This window comes from Lemur catta, chromosome Y, assembly GCF_020740605.2.
Source record: "Lemur catta isolate mLemCat1 chromosome Y, mLemCat1.pri, whole genome shotgun sequence".
Taxonomy (NCBI): domain Eukaryota; kingdom Metazoa; phylum Chordata; class Mammalia; order Primates; family Lemuridae; genus Lemur; species Lemur catta.
Window position 1 is genome coordinate 1,983,980 of NC_059156.1, and position 17,883 is coordinate 2,001,862.

The window sequence follows — 17,883 nt, forward strand, 5'->3', positions numbered from 1 at the left end:
GTCTTGGCAGTCCGTTTGGGGCCAATGGTGAGCCTCTTGCTGAGCAGATAAAGCCCCCTTACCCTCTGCAACGTGCTCTTTCCTTGATGGTAGGTCTGACGATACTGAAAGTAAGCACCGGCAGACTTGAGCTTTAGAAAGGCAAGGTGGAGCTTGAAAGAGCCTTTTCTTTTACAGATGTTCCCCGGCAAATAATTTGATAGACATGACATCCATCTGAAGGCACTGGTGTTTCTCATTCCAGCAAAACTTTATGGCCTCCTTACAGCAGAGAACCACGGTTATAAAGAGTTGGCCAGAATATGAACACATCAAGTAAGGCGGGATAAAACCAAGTGCTAGCAGAAAACAAGGTTTCAAGAAGCTAAAGTACCTGCTCAAATAATGCAGGATGTCCCAAAATTCTCCATGCAAAAAAATTTTTTGTAAAGATTATTTTGTAAATAAAAGTACATTTAGCTGGATGCATAGTAGCTCTCGCCTGTAATGCAAGCACTCTGGGAAGCTGAGGCGGGAGGATCGCTTGAGCTCCAGGAGTTCAAGACCAGCCTTAGCAAGAGACCTCTTCTCTACCAAAAATAGAGATAATCGGCTCTATGTGGCCCCTTGGCTTTAGTCCCAGCTACTAGGGAGAATGAGGCAGGAGAATGGCTTGAGCCCAGGAGTTTGAGGTTGCAGTGAGCTATGATGATGCCACTGCACTCCAGCCAGGCTGACAGAGTGCGACTCTGTCTCAAAGGAAAAAACTAAAACAAAATAATAAAATTAAATGGCACACTTAGCTACAAATTCCCCATTTTCCCTATGTATGGCGACCTTTGGGGCACACTGTAGTAAATGCATGTGCAACACATATGTGCCAAGTACTAAGCACTCTACAAATATTAAATCCCTTTTATTCCTCCTTACCCTTTGTTCCTTTTTTAAACCCACCAGAAATTTGAGGAACAAAACGATTGAAAGATGTGACAAAGGTTATCCCCCCTCCCCACCCCCCAGCAAAATTTAGGATTCACATCTACAGTCCAGACTGAGAATGTCTACTACCTCTCCAAATCAGTATGGCAGGTAGTTGCAAGTAGGAAAGACGGAATTAGAACCTCAAAGGTTTAACACATGGGCCAAGAGTGGACCTGCTCTATAGTCTTGCTGGTGTCTTTATTATTTTTATAAGCAGAGCGGGCAAATAGTTAGCAAGCCCCACTTTTGTAAAAACAGTCAGATTTCATCTTCTCTGTCCTATAATCCTTTATGGGCCAGTTCCATGCTGCTGGGATGGGGATGGATCTTTTCCATTACTGCCTTAACCTATGGGAAATACAGGAGCCCATTCTACCCTAGAGATGACAGGGCATTGGCCTTTGATAAACAACGAAATGCTACTTATGGATAACTCTTTATTTGAATTACAATTATAAACACATTAGAATGCAGCAACAAAATGGAAAAAAAAAAAAAAAAAAAAGAAAACATTCTTAGAAGAAAGTAAGGCTTAATGTGCCTGGCTGAACTCAGCCTTTGTCACGACTAGAAGGTATATGGAAGTAGATTGACAAGGGCTGACATAAAGGAGTAGCCAGGGATCAGCGGATGATGTATCGTACATAAGGAACCTCGACGTCTTCACCACTCTCATCATTGCAACACAGCTCAAGCACAAGGGACCGCACATGGCGGCCCAGTTTCTTCCTTGACACACGGCTCACAATCTCTGTCATCCTGAAACAAAGAGCAGAGAGTCAAAAAAGCAGAAAACAAGAGAAAGGACTTGCCGGGACAAAGAAGACAGGAAGGGAAGTGACTGTTGAGGCATACTGCTGGAAACAGGATCCCCATGCCACTCAGGGCTTCCCCAAGCCTGCTTTCCTGCCCAGTGGCCAACTCACGGCTGATCCAAACGTTCCTTAAGTTTGGTAGCTGGCATGAAGAAGGAATACAGCATAGACACACCCTGTGACAGCATGGTGATCTCCAATTTGTGCTCTGCCTAGAAAGGGGGGACAATGGTGTCCATGAGATGGACAGCACTATTCACCTGCATAAACACCATTTCCAGGTACGATGAGTGATGGAGAAAAGGGCCTTACTTTAAAGTAGTCTAGGAACTGCTTGAGGGTCATCTCCTCCCCATTAGGTTGCAGTCCCTGCACATCAAAGCGATCCCACAATGTCCACTCTTGGTCATGGTACTAAGGGACAAATCAAAGGAGAATACAACAGGGGCCATACAGGGCGTCAACCTGGTATGTCTAGTTGGATTAAACTCAGATCCCTCCTTGTATTCAAAATCCTCTCATGGCCTTATCACATTTTGCGTAAGCAGCTGAAATGCTTATAAGGACCGACCAAGCCACATACCCTTTAGTCCTCGCTATCTCTTTCACCTTGCATTCCTTTACTTTCTTATATAATGTCCTCTAAGTACACTGGGCCTCTCCTTTTTGGTTCTCAAACGTGCCAGTCACACTCCCAACTTTGCGCAGGTACAAAAAACTGTATGACACATCAACAGGGGTACACAGACAGTGCAGTTACCCAATTACAGAAAGCCTCAAAGGGTACGATGTGGACTAGAGCTGGCTGTACTTAGATACACACACACAACCCTTACCCACATATACAGCCTAACTAATGGGTAGTATCAAAAGTTTTCATGCATGCTCCACCCCACCTCATGATGGGGTGGAGCAAGTGGCTCAGAGAAGCTGAAGGAGGGCAGGGCCAAGTTGATGAAGCTGTTCTTGTAAGACTCAAGCTGTTGGTGTCCTTGTACCACCTTATACAGCTCCAGACACGTGAGGCCAACTACAGCTGCTGTCGTTGTCACAATGGCTGGGATGATCTTCCCTGCAATCAGCTTGCTCTGTGAGACAGAAGATAAACAACAGAGGCACCTGTTGACAGAGTTAAGGTCTACAGAATGGTTCCAGTATGGGAGACTCAAGCCTGGGGAAAGAGTTAAGGGTCAGATCTACATTGCCATTACCTTATGGCGGTCTGCAGGGGCAATGTCATAATTCTCTGCCCGGAGGTTAGATGCTGCCATAATGAAATCCATATGGAAGTTGCTGTCATCATCCTGTTGTGAGTGAGGGGGCAGTAAAGAAGGACAGTAGAGAGAGTCAGAGGAGGAAAAGGTTTCCTGCCTACTGGAGACACAGTATATTTCACCCCAATTGCCTGAGAGACTCTCCAGTAGCCAGGAAACCTTTTGCTCCTCAGACCCTTTCCCCACTGTCCTTCCCTCCTCTGTAATCCTGACAACAGCCTAGAGCTGAGCCACTCTCAGACCATGCCCCTCTCCAGCCCAAAAACCCCGCCCAGCACCTTCTCAAAGTCAATGGGATACATCTTGAACCCAGTGAGTTTGTCTGGACTGGGAAGCACGGCCTTGAGCTCTTCTAGGCGGGTGTCATCTGCAGAAAAGGAGGAAACACTATCAGCTTTCAGATCCCAAGCCAGTGTCTGAAGTAAAAGCAGGAGCCCAGCGTGAGGCAGAAAGTGTTAGGCATATAAAAGATGTGAAAAGGACAGACATCTGACAAACAGGAGAGACAGAGAGAAAACACCCCCCAAAATGGAGAATATGCAAGCGTGAGAAACATAAAGAAACATGACTCTGGAGACAAGCAAGAAGAGAGATGAAGATATTAAGACAGGACGTAGACGTAAGACAGATGTAGGCACTATTCACAATAGCCGAACTATGGAAGCAACTCAAACATCCACAAATGGATGATAATAGATAAACAAAATGTAGTATATGCATGCAATGGAATGCTATCTAGCCTTAGAAAGGAAGGAAATTCTGGCACATGCTACAACAGAGATGAACCCTAAGCACACTATTATTCTCAGTGAAGAAGCCAGACACAGAAAGATAAATACTACATGATTCCATTTACATAAGGTACCTGAAATAATCAAATTCACAGACAACAGAAAGTACGTGGTGGTTGCCAGAGACTGAAAGGATACAAAACGGGGAATTGTTTATGCGTATAAAGCATCAATTTTGCAACATGAAAAGGTTCTCAACATTGGCTGCACTGCAATGTATAAGTACTTAACACTACTGAGTGGCACATTTAGAAATAGATAAGATGGTAAATCTTATGAATTTTTTACCACAATAAAAAAAAAAGGACACGGAAGTTGTAGGCAGAGAGACCAAGATAGCGTAGAAAATCTTGAGGAAGAATGAGAGGAAGCTGAGGAGACATGGGGGAGAAATATGAGAAAGACAGAGTTGGGGGGAAAAGAGACATGAGGGAACTTGAGGACAAACTCACATACAGGAAAACAGAGGGGAAATATTGCGAGGGAAAAATTGGAAGATATTTGAAGAGGGAGATACAGAAGAAGAACTGCAGAGTTAAAGGTATGTATGGAAGGTAAGACAGGAAAATACACGAGAAGGGGAAACATCACATATAGGAAAAACACGCAAAGAGGAACACAAGGGGATAGGTATTTAGAAAGGGAAATGGGAAAATACATGAGGTGGGGTGACACACACAAAGACATTCAGAGAAAAGACAAACACTGAGGGGGAGATAAAGAGGATGAGACAGGAGAGGGCGGAAAAAGGAGGACATGGGAGTTGCTGAGGAGATTTGAGCAGATGAGCAGATATATGGAGGGTAATACTAGGGCAAGGAGGCACACAGGGAAGCTGGGTAGGTATACGGATAGGGAGATAGGGGAGAACTAGGAGATAAAAGCAGGTTAAGTTAATAAAGGGAGACAGACCGTGAGTGCTGATCATGGTCTCTCTCACCCATACAGAAACAGATCAAGAAGAAACAGAGGAAAGAGAACAAAGTCACACACGCAGGAAAAGGGATGAACAACTAGTTCTCCTGACAGCCAAAGTGAAAAGAAGAAAGGAGTGAAAAGTGTTACGTCTCTACCAACCATTCTCATTCCGTATAGGACGTGAAGCCTAGTGGATGGGATGTGGGTAGATGCTAGGCCTAGGGTTGCCCTAGGCCAGTAAGGAGATTAGTAAGGAGGCTTAGCTGGACAGGGTATGAGCAGAGTGCTGACTCCAGTCACCTAGGCAAACACCCTCACCAACAGAGGCACCAGTGCTCTGCAGCTCCTGGTCAGAAACACGGCTCTGGACACCAGACTTCGGGATGAACTCAGGGACCTGCACAGATTGCAGTAGTGTGGACACAGCAGCTCGGTCCTGAGAGCCTGTCAGCCCATACATCTGGGCAAACAGGTTGGCAGCAGCCATCACATAGTCGAGATGCAGGGGCTAGAAGACAGGACAGGGAAGGGTGAACACCAGCCCTTCACTGGGAACCCTCTGCCTACTTCCCACCCCATCTGCTCTCCACCTGACACCAGATCCCAGGCAGGAGACTTACATTGTTGACATCAAAGGTGAGTGGGTGTGGACAGCGTTTTGGCCTAGACCAGAATGGAACTCCCGAGCTTGTGAGCTAAGAAAATGAAAAGCTTTTGAGGGAGCAGGATCTGAGAGCAAAGGACTCTCTGGCAATCCTGACTCCTCACGTTAGTCCCAGAGGTGTAAACTCACTATCCCTGGCAACTTTGTGCCAGATACACAGCAACGTAACAAACTCTTATGGACTATCAGGCACTATTACTAATTTGACACTAACAAAAATGAACCCTCACAAAACTCTGATGAGATGAGTCACCATTATTCATACCTCACAGATGAGAATGCTGAGGTGCAGAAGAAAATGTGTGACTTGCCTTTATGTCAAAAGGAAGAGGGACTTGAACCCACACTGGTTCTTGTGCTCTTACCTCCAAACGTTTTCCCCCTGTAATCTCTACAGCCTTGACTGGGAAATCAGGTATAACTCAGCCCACACCATAGGAGAAGGAAAAAGAAACCAAATAACCTTGCTTGAGGAAATGTGGCAAGAACAGAAGTTTGCATAAAATACTGGCCCAATTATTTTTCTGACATTCCTCATTCCTTTAGGTGCCTGCCCTAGCTGGATTAACTAGAATAAGCCATGTCAAAAGTCTACAGCAAGCTCTGTATTTCCAGAAAATGCATTGCGCCAAATAGACCTAGGAAGCATGCAATGCCAAACAGACCTAGGAAGCATGCATTACCTGGTGAGGGGGAAAGTTGTGCAGCAGCTGCCGGATGTTGTCAGTGTACTGGGTGTGCCAGTGGTAGAAAGCCCAGGTCACACAGTCAGCCCAGCTCTCTGGTCGCTGTAGCACCAGGCTGCGCTGCACGGCCTTCACCACCTCCCATGGCTGGGTACCTGGCAGCCGCAGTGTCCGCTCCACAAACTTGGGGTCTCTGTAACAAATCCAAGGAAGTAAAGCACACGATTAATCAGCAGACCCAGGAGCAGCTTCTTGCCAAGCCCGTTTCCTCTATGGTAGGCCAGTCCTGACCTCCAACAGGAAGGGACAGACAGAAAGACAAGCTCCCCTAAATGCACACATACAGAACTCTACCACTGTCCTCACCTGCCTCAGGCAAGGCTCAAGCATTCGTTAATTCATTCAAAAAGTGTGCGTGGTGCTGAGTGGTTAGGAAAGTAGATAGGATGCCTTGGCTAACAGACAGATTTTACGGTGAGAGAGCATCTAAATTACTCACGTGAGGTACTGGTTGACGTTTTCTGCGGGCTGCTTGAAGAGGCCTTCAAACTCATCCCGAGCCCACTGCAGATTGAACAAATAAAATTACAATGGTAGACACTGTGGGTTTCTGTAGGAATTTGTGAATACAGTAAGCAGGAAGAGCATGGTGGCTCTGCTCCCAAATATGGCCCCTTAAATTCCTCTAACTTCCCACCTCAACTTTAAAAATCAACAGCCTTCATCTGCAAAGTGGTTACGTAAGTGTAAACTTGTGAAAACTTATCCTTAACACGTCATTACTCTAACTGTAATTTTCTTCAATGAAAAGAAAAAAATAACACCAGAAATAAAACAAGGATTCCCATGCAGATCTCCAGGACTAGGCAGAAAATAAGACAGATCTGCATAAGGACTGTTGTTTTATTTTTGTTCCCTGAGAATTATGAGGTCTGTATACATATTCATTTGGAGCATCCTGACACTGAAGATTCAGATTCAAACCCCAGCTCTTTCATATATACCTAGTTCTGCAACTCTAGGCACACAAAGTAACACCTATATCCCTGCCTCATCATTTCTGCAATATGGGATATTGCAACCGTAATACCCACATCTTATGGAATTTCTAAAAAGGAATGAGCAAACACAAGTATATTTAATGTGTACTTAGAACAGTGTGCCCAGTACATACTGAGTGCTAAGTCAACTCAAACCCTGTGAGATATACTACCATCATGCACATTTTATGGATCAGCAATCTGAGGCAAGGAGAGATTAAGTCCAAGGTTACAAAGCAAATATGTTTCCAAACCTGTTTTATAGGCCTCCCTCCATGTTAGGAGACAGTAAGAGAATCACAGCCTAGTAAAGGTGACACAGATTTATGTAGTCACATATGAGAGAGAAACAGACAGTGGTTAGTGCACAAACATAAACATACTCATTCTGTTAACTGTTGGGTTTGAAAGAGAAGTGACAAATGGAATTGTGGTTTTTTTTTCCCCTCCTTCTTCCGCCTCTCATACTCTTAAACAAGGCCTCAAGGCTGCACAAGAATCATTCTGAAAACACAAAGGTTATTCTCGAGTTGGAAGGGGGGGCGGAATTAGGATTAGGTTCTGGGTGCCAGTTACCCCGGTATGTTCACTTTGTCCAGCTGCTAGATGATATGTGCATTATTCTCTACTATACAAATAGAAGCATCCTGACACATTCTGGGCAACGGGCAGGGAAACTTAAATATGCACTTAATATTAGACATAATTTTAAAAACTAGAATATTAAGAAATTAATTTTGTTCAGTAAGAAAATAGCAGGATGTTTAGACAGGAACACATTCTCACTTGTCAGATAATAAATCACATTCTCTATCCTTGTATGTTTCCAAAATAAAAATTTTTAAGTTAGAAAAAAAAAAAATAAAAAGAAAGAAATGAATCATTTCTGAACTTAGGCTGCTGGGTATAAAATGAAGGAAGGAAGTTTGGAGAAAATACACATGCTATCCCAAGGCCTTAAGCATCAGAATTCACAGGGGCTTGATAACCAAAAGGCAGTTCAAGTGCCAGCCAGTCTCTTTCACCTCCCACTGCCCTAAAGGCTGATCACCTGCAGGGTGTGCTCGATAGCATTTGGGAAGTTCTTCAATGTGCAGATGGGAATGGACTTCTCAGGTGGGTCCTGGCTGGAGCTGTAAGAGTCTGTCAGGAAAGGAATAACCACCTGCACGTTGCCCTTCGTGCCCAGTGTGCCTGACTCCAGCAGAGGTTTACGGTAGTATACGCAGCGGCAGTCCATATACAAGCCTGGGGGATGGGAGAAATGGCGTGAGAGCTGGGAAAGAACATTAGGATAGACAGGACAGGAACCACCAACATACACATAAATGACTCTGCCCGTGTCCTCACGCGCCTCCCAACTCACGGGCAATGACGTTGTCCAGGGCATTGGCCACACCATCCAGATTTTGGAAGAAGTCATCATCATAGATACATTCTGTGTCAGCGCCCACACGGTTCCAGTGGCTCACCACGTTGATACGTGGATTTATCTGACGCACAGCTGCAGCAGCTGTGTCAGACTTTGATTTCTGAGTGGGGTCGCGGGAATAGAGCTGTTATTCGTGCAGTCACCAAACCAATCTATACAGAGCTAATCTGAGGACTAACTTATCTAATGATAAAACTAGGCTCTGAGCTCCAGGGTCTCTAGTTTAACAGAAGGGATGTCTCTTCTGACATTTGACATGACAATGCCACGGGGCTGAAGCTGTGACAAATGTTCTACATGCAGGAGGTGAGCAGAAAGGAAAATGACTGACACAGGAAAACAATGGGTCAGGTATCTGTTTCTTTGACCTATAAAACATCTACACTTAGGACAGATGTACACAAATCAAACCAAGGTGCTACTACATGGAAACAGGATCCTTTCAAAGCCCACGTCAACTCACAGTCCTCTTCTGCTCAAAGCTCTCCACTGGCTCCCACTTTTACTTAGAGCAAATTGACTTGTGATCCCCTGCATCTGACCTCTCTGTTATTTAAACACCATAGACATATTCCAACCATAGGGTTTTGCTCAAGCAGCAACCTTTGCCTGGGACTGCTCTTCACACAGTATTCTTCCTATTCTGCCATATCCTCTAAGTCTTTGCAGAAACGTCACTTTTCCAACATGGACTTCCTCATCCACATTACAAACGGTCCCTCATGGTACTTCCAACATTACTGCCTTTGTACAGTACTTCCCACATTCCAACATTAACCTCATCCTTTGCTACTACATTTGTTTACCACAGCAGTTGTCAAACACAAAACAGTCTTAAAAAGAACTTCTGGCATGTTGGTAAAGCTACCACTACTTTCCATATTAGAAATCTAAACCTAGAAAATTTTAAAACATTTGTCCATTTAAAAATGCAATAAGCCCATCACATACAGCACAAGCTTATGAAAAAAATATTTTCCAATATAAAACCTAGGTGACAAGAGTCACAATGTATGTACATGTCTACAAATCCCTTTTAGAGTTAGGTAATTTCACAAAGACAGCTGGATTCTCATATCCTCTGCATTCAATCTGCTATGTGTTGCTTGAAGGACACAAGGTACATTCAGCATCACAAAAGAGTGTTTTCGTAGTCTTTTAAGTTAAATACTCGTAGTTTGAAAACATACATCACAACCTGATAAATGATAACGTCTTAAGTTTAGTTGCAAGGGGAATCTTGAATCCCTATCAATACATCCACTGGTTTCTTTGACATTCTGAATGGACCTTTGGCTAATGCTTTAATTTTGTATCATCATATACTGGTCACCGGGAAAATGCTCATTTCACTGACTTAGGAAAGGCTTCCTAGAGTAGAAAATTCCACTTTCGTTTGACAAAGTCATAGTGAAAAAGGCAAATGATGTCTTATTATTCCCAAAATAGCTGTGATCTTGCAGACTTAATGAAAGAGTACTATGGACCTCCAGAGGGACATCGGACAACGTTCTGAGACTTTTTCATTCATTCTGCATCCTTCCCCTAGCCAAGGGCAGGAAACTTCCTTTTGTTACCTTACGTATTCCAAATATCTAGAGCAGTGTCTACTATGTGGAGTACGAAAGAAATGAAAGGAAAGGAAGACTCTGGGCAGGTAAAAATAACACTGACCTTTGCAAAAGACTTCCCACAATCGACCTAGCCAACTTCACATTTCTAACATTACCAATAACCCAAAATCAAAGAAAAAAACAAAAGGTGGGAAGTGTCTGTGAAAAACGACAAATGAAAACATTAACAGGTACTCAATAAACGTTTGCTGAAGACTGAATAGTAGAGAAAAGGGAATGAAGAAAGAACTGAAAGGTACACAGGCAGAAAGATCCAAGCCACTAAGATCAGTAGCAAGAAACAGGGAGAAAAATAAGAGAAACTCATTTACCCTGCCCCACTCACCGTGACATCCCAGGGCCGGAAAAGAAACTGTCGGTTCAGATTGGACTTCTCAATGGTGTCCATGTCTGTAACTGTGATTTCCCCACCATCCCCACAGCCTAGCCCAATCATCGCAAAGTTCTTGAGTAGCTCACAGCCGATGGCCCCTGCACCCACCTGAAAGGTGGCAAGGAAGACAGAGGCCTGGTCAGGGTGACTAAAGGTAGCAGAAAGCCACCTACCACTTCTCACTCCTCCCTGGAAGAGGAACAAGACGGTAAGAGGATCTAGTGCCACACTGTCAACCGCCAGGACCATTAAACCTTTGATTACTTCGGGTAGAAGGCATCAGATGGGGGGAACAAAGCGATGCACCAGGATGTCCCTCAATGTATACAAAACAGAAACTGGTGTGTGTTTAGGCTACGAGAACCCAAAGACCCTCCCCTGGGAGGCAAAATGTGATCCCACAAGAGGTAGCCAGAGGTCAGGGGAGGTGAAGGTAATGTCCAACAGGGTCATTCACCAAGAAGTACTTCTGCTTGCCCAGCTTCTCCTGTAGGTCTGAGCCAAATACAGCCACCTGCCCATCGTAACGGTTCTGGCGCTGAATCGCGTGAAAAGAACAAGGTCAGAGGGCTGTCGTCTTAGAGATGCTCCCACTGGCGACTTCTCCAGGGACCCCACTTACATACCGGAAGGCACCTGTCTTCCATGAAGGCCACTTTGTCCTCAGGTAGACATTCAAGGGCATCAAAGTATAGCCACTGCATAATGGGCATAAACTTTCCAGAGCAGGCCTGAGGAGGAAAAGTAGTCAGTGGTTAATCAGGGCCTGAAAGGGATGAACAGCAAGTGATAGAGTCAAGGACATACCTGGGCCACACCTAGCCATATTCCACCCCCCCCCCACCCCCAGACATCTGTGCTGACCTTCATGACTTCCTGGGCAGCCAGACCCCCAATGAAGGCATTTATGGGTGCCAGATCCCCAGCAGCCACGTATGCCAGCTTCCAGATGAGGTCCTCATCCAGGTTATCTTGCTTCACTGCTGGCAGGGATTGAGCATTCACAGCCTGTGCTAGGACCACCAGTTCTGTTGCATCCTCCTGGTGGCCAAGCAGGAACCAACAGAGATCTGTCAGGCTACCAGAGGAGGTGGTAGAGCAAAGCAGAGTGGATGGATGAAAAGGCACAACGGGACTTCAGACCAAGGACTCTGGCTGGCTCACCAACTCATTTACCTCATTGTGGGGCCGAGGTGGCCGGCTATGTTGAGTACAGAACTGGTGCAGGGCCTGGAAGCCAATGTGCAGCTGAGCAGGGCGAGAATACTTAGCAAAGTCTGTTATCACAAAGTCTGGTTCTGACAGTGAAGCCAGTAAGGATTTCTGTGGAAAGGAGGGCACCAGGATCAGAGATATATAAAACCTAGAAATGCCCTGGAACCCTACAGTCCACCTTCCTCACCCATACTCACAAAACTAATCTTCTTAGATACTCTGACCTGACTAACGATGCCACCACAGATATAGTCAGAGAAGCTGGAGGTATCACAGATACTAAAGGTGTAGGGATCTAGGGGATTAAAAAAGAGAGAGAGATTAATCTGTCAGTCCATGCAACAGCTCTTCCACCCCACCACCCAAGATCACCACCACCATCAAAATGAGAATTAAAGCTGTACTGTGCAAGCTCAGACACTGGGGGCCTCTGTCCTAAGCTCTGCTCACTCATCAGAAACCACCTCCTTTCCGCCTCAAATCTAGTTCGGCTCCCACAGGTTCCCCATCAAATATGTACCATTCACAAGTACGTATGTATGTCAAGTATCGGACCAGTATATTTCTTCCGCTTGGGTTCACTAAGTGTCATGGATCTGTGACTTCAGTTTTCATCAAATTTGTTCACTTCTGGCCCCTGTTTCTTCAAAAACTGTATTTTGCCCCACCCCTTTGTTAGGATTTATCACATTAGGCAGCCTGTACTTTTCAGTTTTAGGGTTCAATTTGTGCCTTGTGTCTTTTTTTATATCTTTCAAGTCTCCCCTTAACCTGCTTGTGATTTTCCAAACTTTTCTTGGACCTACACATTTATAATAGCCACTTTAATACTCTTTTCTGCTAATTTTATACACTAGGTTATATGACAGATTTTGACATTCCAAAAAAAAAAAAAAAAAAAGAAACCAAGAACAAGTGAGCTGTGAAACATCAAGTGGCTTAACACTCACATAAAGTGGAGTCCTGCAAAGAGATGCTGGGTCAGAGTGATAGAGCAGTATTTTGAAAAAATTATGGCCAATAATTTTCCAAATTTGACAAAACGGTGAATCCACAGATAAATTCACCGAGCCACAAATAAAAGACACACAAAGAAAACATCCTAATGTGTACCACAATCACTTTGCTGGAAATCAGTGATAGAGAAAATAGGCACGTACAGCAAACATAAGAATGACAACAAGCTTCTTGTGAGAAACAATGCAAGGAAGACAGTACACCACAGTTTTTAAGCAATAAAAGAAAACAATTTTCAACCTAGAATTCTACACCCCCCAAAGAATGTTTTCAAAAATAAATGAAACAAATAGACAATTTAAAAGACATTAAAAAAGCTGACAGAATCGACACCAGCGCAGCCACACTAGCACAAACATTAAAGGGCATCCTGCAGGCAGAAGAAAATGGTATTAGATGCAAATCTGCGTCTACAGAAAACAAGCAAGAATGCTAGAAATTGTGACATGTTGGTAAGAACACTTTCCTGTTCTTTAAACTTCTTTAAAAAGATAATTCTTAAAGCAAAAATAACGTATAGAAGTTTATGGTACATGTCAAAGTAAAACATATGATAAGAAAAAGTGAACAAGAAAATGGAAATATTCGAAGGTTCTTTTATATTTGAAGGAACACATTAGAGAATCTATGTACACACTGAAGACATACACTTGATATTCTAAAGCAAACGCTTAAAAACAAGTATAGCCATAAACAAAAGGAATCAAACGCTAGGGGCATAAAACGCTTTTGCCCCTAGCTGAGTCCACACCTCTTCCTTTCAGTAAGATCCAATGGGCACATCTCTCCTAAGCCCCCACGTAAGAGCCCAGAGACACGTTTGCTTTTGGCATCTGGTTCCGTTCAGACTATAGTACATGGGTCCTCTTGGTCTCTGGGTCAGTCCACACCACTGGGACAACTTTCCCTTTACTTCATGCAAGAATTTCTCACCCCTAGCCTTGGCATACCTAAGACTTTGATCTCTATGGGATGGGTGCCATTGAGTTCACTCATGCCCTGGACTTCCGTGAAGGAGACAAAGTCGCCGCTCTCAAATCCATGTCGGGCCTCATCCAGGCAGATGACAACACCAGGGTTGTCCTGATTGGAAAGGAAGTAAGTTTTAGAGACAGACCCAGGGTGCCAGAAGACAGGCAGAACTCAGGTGCTCAACTGCCTCCCAGAACCCCAGGCTGGCCTCCTTACCTTGGTGACCATAGCAACCATAGCACTGAGTGGCTGCTCCCCATTGGCATCTACGAGAATCATTTCCTCTCCAAAGTCACAGAACAGTTGCCTGTAGAGGGAGGTAACAGGGCTGGTGCCTGAGACCCACGCACAAAGACACTCCATGTTCCCTCAAGGTACAGGGAAGACTTGCCAAGCAAACTCAGCCCATCCCTGGTGGAATTCAGAGGGCGCTCAGGCCCCATGGGGAGTGAATATGCAGAACTGAAAACCCAGCTGGCTGAGTGTAAAGTAACAGTGGTGAGAGCCTCTTGGCCTGAACTGGGCAAGGGTTGAGGGAGGAAGAAAGAGGAAGGCACTTACCCAAAAAGGCCCCGAGTGTCTGCCACCACTAGCTTGATTCCACGGCTATGACAGAACTCACCCACCTGCAGCTGGTCCTCTAAGGGACTATTGGTAAGGACCACGACCTGTAAAGAGGAGGAGGATTAGGGTGAGGGTCTGCAACTGAGGTGAAGGGGAGTAAAGGAGTAAGAGAGAAAGGATGAACCTGAGGGTGGGATTATTATCAACACCCAGGCTTTGCTGCTTCAGCACACTTCTATAAACACCCCTTGTAAAAATCTGTGTCTCAAAAAAAAAAAAAAATACACACACACATATATGCACATACATATGAATCCCCAGACCATGACAAGAAAGGCAAAGAGGTGTTGGAAAGACAGCATCTGAAGACCAGCTAATTCATTTATTTGACAAACTCCCGGTGCTGCCTGCCTTCACCTCTGTTGTGCCCTGGGAGAGAAAAAATAAGTAACGCTGTGTTCCGGTTAATGTCTGGATTTGCCCCCACCACAAACCACTTACTCCAGTTCTCAAGAAAACCCTGTTTAGCCCTGATCTGTGGGATTTCTGTCTTAATTCCCTTCCTGATTCACAGGGATGAGTTCTTACTCCTACATCAGCAGCTTCTGCGCCCTAGGCCTCTGCGACCGCAGTCGCGAATGCCCAGACCACGGGCTGGGACCAGTCTGTGTCCTATGAGGAACCTAGAGACTGGGCTTCAGAGCTCCATGCACCAATCCTCACCCCAGTATGTTGAAAAATTGTCTTCCATGAATCTTAGGAAATAGGGGTGGGGGGGGGAAAGAAGCGCACAGCGGGAGGTGAGCCGTAGTTGAGTGTAGCTTCATCGGGATTTACAGGTGCTCCCCAAGGCTCACATCACCACCTGACCCACCACCTGAGCTCTACCTCTTTGCCTCCCGCCCGCACCCCATGGAAAAATTGTCTCCCATGAAATCGGTCCCTGATGCCTAAAAGGTTGGGGGCCCCTGCTTTAGGGCACGCCAGGCCAGCACATTAGTAGCCACGGATTCTCCTTCCAACATAGCTTTTTAACAAACACCTATGTAATGTTTTCCAGCTGCTAATCTAAGCTCAACCTTCTCAAAAACTCTGTGAGGTTCGTACTACTGTTTCCGTTCTACAGACATTAAAAGCTAAGGCCGAAGAGACTAAGTGACCTGTCTATTGTTATATAACTAGAAGAGCTTGAGACTCACACATAGGCAGCTCACCTCCAGCATTCAGTGTTCATAACCACTACAACCACACTGTGCAGCCACATCTTCCCTCCTGCAAATGTGTGACATCTCCCAAGATCCAGCCCTCAGTGTAATTCCTGACTGCATCCCCTAGCCTCCCAGCAGGAAACCTGGCACATGAAGGCAGCCATCAATTAAATACTGAAGAAACCAGAGGCAATATCTGAGAGAGAAAATTAGGCAGGAGGCAGGGTGATGCTCCGAGGTACCTGGAAAGCACTAAGAAACTCCGCAACCAGAGGTCCAGTGTAGGTGCTGACAGGCACATAGCTGTTGAGCTCAGCAAGGCGGGGCTGGGATACTTCAGCTCGGTTTTTACCAATATCCTCCTCCCGTAGGTAGAACTACAAAAGGGTATAGGAAGGAAGAATTGAAGTGAAAGCAGGGCCCACAGAAGTTAGTGCCTCGGCAAAGAGAAGGGGAGCCAAGAAGAGGTACCTGGGAGGAGAGGTCAGCCCACTGGGCCGTGCCCTGGTCATGCAGGGTGACAGCCTTGACCCCACCAAGGATGATGTTCTTGGCTATCTCCACACCCAGGCCCTGCAGGCCTGACACGAGCACACTGGATGCCTGGAGATGCTTCATTGCCTCATGACCCAGCACATACCTGCCAGGTTAGGGAGACCTCTTGGTCATGGTTTGGTTCACCCTCCTCCCACCTCTCATCCCCAGCCTTGGCCCTACTTACAGCTGGCGAGAGTAAAGACCTTCATCTATATATATTTCACTGCTGTTTTGGGCCATTCCCTAGGTATGGGGGAAAAAACAGGTTCAGAGGGGATAATCCGTAACGGGACAAACGGACAGAGAGAATTCTTTTCCCACTAACCACCCTACCACCCTGTCTGCCAGTTTCCAGGGGAGAAGTCACTCACGTAGGTTGGTCCCGAGGGCACTTCGAACATCACAGACTAGGTAGGGGTGCAGTTAGAACCCAGCTTTGAGTCAGGCCCAGACACACGACGTTTCTTGGACAACAGTGACCTGGACATCCAAAGGGAAGAGTGTCAGAGGTGAGGCACATGCGAAGAGGCTTTTCTCCCAGTAGCAACTCTGGGACAGGGAAGGACTTTAGTAGCACCACCCCAGATGAGAGACACACAGGACATGCTTGGTACTCAGGCTAATGGGGCAGAAAGCATATGCTAGCCTTGGACAGTCCAGGCTCCAAAAAGTTCACTGAGAGCGCAAACAGCTACATACCAAAGTGGGACTGGCTTTCTCTAACCAGTAACATTGAACTCTGTTTTGAACTTGGCTTTTGAAGGTAGAGAGAGGCCCCAGAGTGCAGTTGGAGAGATGAATGTCTGATGCGGATGCTTAGGACCAGATCTAATATGGTCTGTGAGGGCAGTAACAGTGGGAGCTGCGGTAGCTCTCAGATGGAAGACTATATGTTCAAACAATTCCTGCCCGGGGTCTGCTCCTTTGGATGGTTGAGGGAAGACACTAGCGGTTGTCTGAGGAGAATGCTAGGAACATGAAAAGGTGGGCATTCCATAAAAGTAGATATTGGAAGTGTGTCTGAATGAAAATGTTCAACTCAGAAGGATTTCTGACGGTCAGTGTTAGAGCTGGAGAAAGTGGGTACAAAGTCTGGGCGTAAGGATGTCTGAGGGTAACGTTACAGAGAAGTCTCTAAGGGCAAAAGGCAGGAAACTGGAATAATCTCCAAAGCCAAATAAATGCTAAGTTATTTGAATGGAAATTCTGGGCCCACGGCGGTCTCTCACAGCAGATGTTACGGTGAGGCTGAGATGTGGGCAAGGGGTGTGTGACAGAACGACCAGGCCCAGGTGGTCATTCACAGAGTTTGGTCCCCTTTTTGGTTCTGAAGGTTAACTGGTGGGGAGTAAATCGGGGAAGACAATGATGACTGCAGGAAAATGTTAGAGACAAATTCTCTCTCAGTGAAAACGAAGGCCAATCAGGAGCCTTCCCGGGATCTGGTCCCCCTTGGAAACTGCGCAGAAAAGGACTGGGGAACGTGAGGTCTGAAATGTAATTCAGGTTTAAGGTTTTAAATGGTGAGGAAAGTTGGAATGGTTGAAAACCTGTTGGCGACACGAGGAAGTACTGACAAAAGACGCTACATCGGGGAGGAGTGAGGGCTCCTGGACAGGGATGTTGACCTCAGAAAGCACACCGGGGCATCTAAAGTCTTACTTCTGAATCCGGGGGAAAGGCAGTGAAACGCAGGCCCGGTCCCACGATCTGCTACCCTTCCCCCGCGCACCCCCAGCTAGCGTTCGAATAACCGCGGCCTGCCATGCTATTACATCGGCCT

General features: G+C 45.7%; 1 protein-coding gene across 1 annotated transcript; it reads right to left on the reverse strand.

Annotated features, from left to right (window-relative positions):
* Positions 1-1,583: 1,583 nt before the first annotated feature.
* On the reverse strand, positions 1,584-16,588 carry LOC123629091 (ubiquitin-like modifier-activating enzyme 1). Its single transcript, XM_045539049.1, is given in 25 exon segments — positions 1,584-1,719; positions 1,887-1,987; positions 2,088-2,189; positions 2,672-2,863; positions 2,987-3,079; positions 3,328-3,416; positions 5,077-5,266; positions 5,379-5,453; positions 6,106-6,301; positions 6,608-6,672; positions 8,200-8,396; positions 8,515-8,680; positions 10,540-10,695; positions 11,045-11,125; positions 11,214-11,318; positions 11,452-11,628; positions 11,764-11,910; positions 12,000-12,097; positions 13,770-13,902; positions 14,008-14,098; positions 14,353-14,459; positions 15,806-15,940; positions 16,035-16,203; positions 16,285-16,343; positions 16,472-16,588. Coding segments are annotated over 25 exon segments (3,177 nt in total).
* Positions 16,589-17,883: the final 1,295 nt, after the last annotated feature.